At 65.5% G+C, this 7500-nt stretch overlaps 1 protein-coding gene across 1 annotated transcript in view; it reads right to left on the bottom strand.

Moving 5' to 3' along the window:
• Positions 1-2651: 2651 nt before the first annotated feature.
• The window catches only part of Insr (insulin receptor), a 70640-nt gene continuing 65791 nt past the window's right edge, over positions 2652-7500 (bottom strand). Inside the window, 3 exon segments of the mRNA XM_060375915.1 lie at positions 2652-3012; positions 4902-5036; positions 7408-7500. The exon segment at positions 7408-7500 is cut by the window's right edge and continues 37 nt beyond it. Coding sequence (XP_060231898.1) covers positions 2658-3012; positions 4902-5036; positions 7408-7500 — 583 coding nt within the window. The 3' untranslated portion in view covers positions 2652-2657.

Here is a 7500-nt window from a genome sequence, read left to right as displayed (position 1 = left end):
CTTTCCCCCCCGCCCCCCGCGCGCAGGAGCGTCCTGAGGGCCGACCCGGCCGCGCACGCGTGTCCGCGCGTGTCCATCCCGTGTCCATCCCGTGTTCGCGTGTGTCGATCCCGTGTCCGCGCGTGTCCATCCCATGTCCATCCCGTGTCCGCGCGTGTCCATCCCGTGTCCGCGCGTGTCCATCCCATGTCCATCCCGTGTCCGCGCGTGTCGATCCCGTGTCCGCGCGTGTCGATCCCGTGTCCGCGCGTGTCCATCCCGTGTCCGTGCGTGTCGATCCCATGTCCATTCCGTGTCCGCGCGTGTCCATCCCGTGCCCGCGCGTGTCGATCCGTGTCCGCGCGTGTCGGTCCCGTGTCCGCGCGTGTCCATCCCGTGTCCGCGCGTGTCGGTCCCGTGTCCGCACGTGTCCATCCCGTGTCCGCGCGTGTCGATCCCGTGTCCATCCCGTGTCCGCGCATTTCCATCCCGTGTCCGTGCGTGTCGATCCCATGTCCATCCCGTGTCCGCGCGTGTCGGTCCCGTGCCCGCGCGTGTCCGCGCGTGTCGATCCGTGTCCGCGCGTGTCGATCCCGTGTCCGCGCGTGTCCATCCCGTGTCCGCGCGTGTCGGTCCCGTGTCCGCGCGTGTCGGTCCCGTGTCCGCGCGTGTCGATCCCGTGTCCGCGCGTGTCCATCCCGTGTCGATCCCGTGTCCGCGCGTGTCGATCCCGTGTCCGCGCCTTCACCGCGTGTCCACACCGTCTCTCGTGTGCTCCCGCCATCTCGTGTTCACACGCGCGTTCACGCCTGTCCGCGCGCGCGTTCACGCCTGCGTCTCGCGTGTGTTCGCACCATCTCGTGCTCACGCCCGGCCGCGCGCGCGCGTTCACGCCATCTCACGCGTGTTCACGCCCGTGTTTGCGCCATCTCGCGCGTTCACGCCCGTCGAGGCCATGTTCACACCCGTGCTCGCACCATGTCATGTGTGGTCACGCCATCTCGCGTGGTCACGCCTGTCCGCGCGCGTGTCCACACCTTCATCCCGCGTGTTCACGCCCGTCGATCCCGTGTTCACGTGTACCTCGTGTGTTCACGCGTGTCCGCACGCGTGGCCGGGCCCGTCGCTCCCGGGTCCACGCCCGCTGGGGCCGGACCCTGCAGGCGGGTCGCGGGCTGCCGCAGACCCCGTGTCCCGCGGACGCCCACGAGGGTCCCGGGCTTCACGCGAGCGAGCGGGGCGGCGGCCCCCGAGCCCCACGCGTGTTCACGCGTGTCGGGGAGGGGTCGGATTAGCAGCCAACGTGGTCGGTTTCCCGGAAGTCAGCGACAGGAGCCAAACCCGGGTGTCCGCGCGCCCGCGACCGGGGCCACGCGTGTGCGCGCCGTCGCGTGTCCACGCCCCCGCGGGGCCCCGGGGGGTGGGGCGCGCCCGGGCGTCCTCCGTGCCCGGGTGACACGCCCCGCGAGGCCGCGCGCGCGTGTCCACGCAGACACGCGTGCGCACAAGGGCCGAGGGAGGAGGGAGGAAGCGGATGGGCGGGGCGGGGGGCGGGACAGGGGCGGGACGGGGGGCGGGGTCACACCCGCTCACACCCGCTCACACGCGCTCACACACGCTCACACGCGCTCACACCCGCTCACACACGCTCACACCCGCTCACACCCGCTCACACACGCTCACACTCGCTCACACTCGCTCACACGCGCTCACACACGCTCACACCCGCTCACACACGCTCACACACGCTCACACTCGCTCACACTCGCTCACACGCGCTCACACCCGCTCACACCCGCTCACACTCGCTCACACGCGCTCACACACGCTCACACCCGCTCACACACGCTCACACACGCTCACACTCGCTCACACTCGCTCACACGCGCTCACACGCGCTCACACCCGCTCACACCCGCTCACACCCGCTCACACACGCTCACACACGCTCACACACGCTCACACCCGCTCACCCCGCTCACACTCAGTTCCCACCCGCTCACACCCGCTCACACACGCTCACACGCGCTCACACCCACTCACACGCGCTCACACCCGCTCACACGCGCTCACACTCAGTTCACACACGCTCACACACGCTCACACCCGCTCACACTCAGTTCACACACGCTCACACACGCTCACACACGCTCACACGCGCTCACACCCGCTCACACTCGCTCACACACGCTCACACGCGCTCACACCCGCTCACACACGCTCACACGCGCTCACACCCGCTCACACGCGCTCACACACGCTCACACTCGCTCACACCCGCTCACACACGCTCACACCCGCTCACACGCGCTCACACCCGCTCACACGCGCTCACACCCGCTCACACGCGCTCACACGCGCTCACACGCGCTCACACGCGCTCACACGCGCTCACACGCGCTCACACCCACCCGCTCACACCCACCCGCTCACACCCGCCCGCTCACACCCACCCACACCCGCTCACACCCGCTCACGCCCGTTCACACACCCGGTTCACGCCCGCTTCACGCCCGCGCGCCGCAGGGAAGGCCAAACCCCCCCACGGCGCGTCCGGCCCCGGGTTCGAGTCCGGCGCGGACGCGGCGGAGCGTGAGCGTGAGCGGGGGGCGGGCGGGGGGCGTTCGCCCCCTCCCCTCCCCTCCTCCCCCTCCTCCCCCTCCCCCCTCCCCCCGCCCCTAGGACGGGCTCGCGCGGGGCAGGGCCAGGGCCCGGCCGTTGCGTTTGCCGCCGCCTCCGGCGTGGGCGTGGGGTCCGCGGCGCAGGAGGCCCCGGGCGGCGCCCGCGCGCTCGTCCTCGTCGTCCTCCCCGTCGTGCTCCCCGTCGGGCTCCTCCCCGGCGCCGCGCTCCCCCGCGTCCGGGTCCGGGTTCGGGTCCGGGTCCGGGTCCGGGGCGGCGGCGGCCGCGGCCGAGTGGAAGAAGGAGACGGCGGCGAAGGCCGGGGGCAGCGTCTCGCCCAGCGCCGACACCACCTCCAGGAAGCCCGGGCGCAGCTTGGGGTTGAACTGCCAGCAGGCGCGCATCAGCTCCGTGCTGCGGGGGGCGGGGACACGCGTGGGCGCACGCGGGGACACGCGTGGGCACACGAAGGGGCGGGAACACGCGGGCACACGGGGCACACGCGGGCAAACATGTTACACGCGTGCACACACGCGGGCACACACGGGCACATGGGGCAGGAACACGCGGACATGTGTGGGCACACGCGAGCACACACGCGAACACACGGAGACCCACACGTGCACCCATGGGGGGACACGGGGGGGGAACACGCGGGCAAGTGTGGGGCACACACGGGCAAACATGTTACACGCGTGCGCACACGCGGGCACACGCGGGGCAGGAACACGCGGGCACACGGGGCACACGCGAGCACACACGCGAACACACGGAGACACACACGTGGACCCGTGTGGGGCCCACGGGGTCACACGTGCACCCATGGGGGCCACGGGGCGGGAACACGCGGGCATGGGTGGGCACACGCGAGCACACAGGCACACGCGGGTACACGGGGCACACGCGAGCACACACATGAACACACGGAGACACACACGTGGACCCGTGTGGGGCCCACGGGGTCACACGTGCACCCATGGGGGCCACGGGGTGGGAACACGCGGGCATGGGTGGGCACACGCGAGCACACACGGGGCAGGAACACGCGGGCACACGGGGCACACGCGAGCACACACATGAACACACGGAGACACACACGTGGACCCGTGTGGAGCCCACGGGGTCACACGTGCACCCATGGGGGCCACGGGGCGGGAACACGTGGGCATGGGTGGGCACACGCGAGCACACACGGGGCAGGAACACGCGGGCACATGGGGCACACGCGAGCACACACATGAACACACGAAGACACACACGCGGACCCGTGTGGGGCCCACGGGGTCACACGTGCACCCATGGGGGCCATGGGGTGGGAACACGCGGGCATGGGTGGGCACACGCGAGCACACACGTGCACACGCGGGTACACACACGGGGGGGCACACACGCAGGCATGTGTGGGGCACACACAGGCAAACATGTTACACACGTGCACACTCACGAGCACACACGGGGCGGGAACACGTGGACATGTGTGGGCACACGCGGGCACACACGTGAACACACGCGGGCGCACACATGAACACACGCGGGCACACACTTGTACACACGAGCACACACGCAGGCCCTCACATGCACACACACGGGCACACACGTGAACACACGCGGGCACACACGTGAACACACGCGGGCACACACGTGAACACACGCGGGCATACACGTGAACACACACGGGCACACACATGTACACACGAGCACACACGCAGGCCCTCACATGCACACACACGGGCGCACATGCGCACACACACGGGCACACACGTGAACACACGCGGGCACACACGTGAACACACGCGGGAACACACGTGAACACACGCGGGCACACACATGTACACAGGAGCACACACGCGGGCCCTCACATGCACACACGCGGGCACACACGTGAACACACGCGGGCACACACGTGAACACACGCGGGCGCACACATGAACACACGCGGGCATACACGTGAACACGCGCGGGCGCACACGTGCACACACACGGGCACACACGTGAACACACGCGGGCACACACATGTACACACGAGCACACACGCGGGCCCTCACATGCACACACACGGCACACACGTGCACACACACGGGCGCACACGTGCACACACACGGGCACACACGTGAACATACGCGGGCGCACACATGTACACACGAGCACACACGCAGGCCCTCACATGCACACACACGGCACACACGTGAACACACGCGGGCACACACGTGAACACACGCAGGCACACACGTGAACACACGCGGGCGCACACGTGAACACACGCGGGCACACACGTGAACACGCGTGCACACACGGGCACTCACAGGCGCGCGGGGCACCCGGGCGGCGGCTCCAGGCAGCCCCCGTCCATGACGAACTTGAGCACCTGCTCGTTGGACAAACCCTGGTACGGCTGCTCGGCCAGCGACGCGATCTCCCAGAGCACCACGCCGAACGACCTGCGGGGACACGCGTGAACACGCATGTGAACGTGTGTGAGCACGTGGGAACACGCGTGTGAGCACATGTGCGTGTGGGCACGCGTGGGACCCTGAGGCTGCTCGGCCAGCGACGCGATCTCCCAGAGCACCACGCCGAACGACCTGCGGGGACACGCGTGAACACGCATGTGAACGTGTGTGAGCACGTGGGAACACGCGTGTGAGCACGTGGGAACACGCGTGTGAGCACATGTGCGTGTATGCACGCGTGGGACCCTGAGGCTGCTCGGCCAGCGACGCGATCTCCCAGAGCACCACGCCGAACGACCTGCGGGGACACGCGTGTGACCATGTGTGTGTGAGCGCATGTGTGTGACCGTGTGTGTCTGTGAGCACGTGTGAACATGTGTGTGTGTGTGAGTAGATGTGTGCGACCATGTGTGTGTGCGACCATGTGTGTGTGTGACCATGTGTGTGTTTCAGTGCGTGTGTGACCGAGTGTGTGTGTGCATGTTTGACCATGTGTGTGAACACGTGTGTGAACATGTGTGTGTGTAAGCACGTGTGACCATGTGTGTGTGTGTGAGCGCATGTGTGTGACCATGTGTGTGTGAGCACATACATGAGTGCACGTTTGACCATGTGCATGTAAGAGCATGTGTGTGACCATATGTGTGTGTGTGAGCAGATGTGTGTGACCATGTGTGTTTCAGTGCATGTGTGTGACCATGTGTGCGTGAGCGCATGTTTGACCATGTGTATGTGCGACCGTGTGTGTGTGAGCACATGTGTGACCATGTGTGTGTCTGTGAGCACACGTGTGTGACCGTGTGTGTGTTTCAGTGCATGTGTGTGACCGTGTGTGTCTGTGAGCACATGTGTGTGACCATGTGTGAGCACATACGTGTGTGCATGTTTGACCATGTGCATGTAAGAGCATGTGTGTGACCATATGTGTGTGTGTGAGCAGATGTGTGTGACCATGTGTGTGTTTCAGTGCATGTGTGACCATGTGTGCGTGAGCGCATGTTTGACCATGTGTATGTGCGACCATGTGTGTGTGTGAGCACGTGTGACCATGTGTATGTCTGTGAGCACACGTGTGTGACCGTGTGTGTGTGTGTGTGCATGTTTGACCATGTGTGTGAACACGTGTGACCATGTGTGTGTGTGTGCATGTTTGACAATGTGTGTGAACACGTGTGACCATGTGTGTGTGTGTGCATGTTTGACCATGTGTGTGAACACGTGTGTGAACATGTGTGTGTGAGCTCGTGTGACCATGTGTGTGTGTGTGAGCGCATATGTGAGTGCATGTTTGACCATGTGCATGTAAGAGCATGTGTGTGACCATGTGTGTGTGAGCAGATGTGTGACCATGTGTGTGTTTCAGTGCATGTGTGTGCCCATGTGTGCGTGAGCGCATGTTTGACCATGTGTATGTGTGACCGTGTGTGTGTGTGAGCACGTGTGACCATGTGTATGTCTGTGAGCACACGTGTGTGACCGTGTGTGTGTGTGTGTGCATGTTTGACCATGTGTGTGAACACGTGTGACCATGTGTGTGTGTGTGTGCACGTTTGACCATGTGTGTGAACACGTGTGTGAACATGTGTGTGTGAGCTCGTGTGACCATGTGTGTGTGTGTGAGCGCATATGTGAGTGCATGTTTGACCATGTGCATGTAAGAGCATGTGTGTGACCATGTGTGTGTGAGCAGATGTGTGACCATGTGTGTGTTTCAGTGCATGTGTGTGACCATGTGTGCGTGAGCGCATGTTTGACCATGTGTATGTGTGACCGTGTGTGTGAGCACGTGTGACCATGTGTATGTCTGTGAGCACACGTGTGACCGTGTATGTGAGCACGGCGAGGCGATCTCCCAGAGCACCACGCCGTGTGACCTGCGGGTGAGGACACGCGTGTGAGCATGCGGGGCTGAGCACCCGAGGGCGACACGCGTGAGCGGGTGTGAGCCCAGAGCTCCACGACGAACGCCCTGCGTGAGCACATGCGTGAGCACATGTGTGAGCAGGCGTGAGCAGGCGTGAGCTCACACGCGTGTCACTCACGAGGCCCCCACATCCCCTCCAAGGCGTGCTCCCCACATGCCCAACGCGTGTGCTCCTCAGGCGACCCCCCTCACACGCGTGTCATCCCCATACAGCCCCACGGCCCCACGCGCAGGCCGCCCCGCGCCTCAACCGGACCCGGCTTGCACATACATGTGCACACATGTCCCGCCCCGCCCACCCATGCGCCCGCCCCGCACACTCATGTGCTCACCACAGCCCCACGGCCCCACGCGCAGGCCGCCCCGCGCCTCAACCGGACCCGGCTTGCACATACATGTGCACACATGTCCCGCCCCGCCCACGCGTGTCCTCACCACACGTCCGAGGCGGCCGTGAAGACGCCGTCCTTGAGCGACTCCGGCGCCATCCAGCGCACGGGCAGCAGCCCCTTCCCGCCCTTCCGGTAG

This window comes from Meriones unguiculatus (assembly GCF_030254825.1).
Source record: "Meriones unguiculatus strain TT.TT164.6M chromosome 13 unlocalized genomic scaffold, Bangor_MerUng_6.1 Chr13_unordered_Contig_2907, whole genome shotgun sequence".
In the NCBI taxonomy this organism is placed as follows: Eukaryota; Metazoa; Chordata; class Mammalia; order Rodentia; family Muridae; genus Meriones; species Meriones unguiculatus.
Note: the sequence above shows the minus strand (reverse complement) of the source record. Positions and strands in the feature narration are given on the sequence as shown.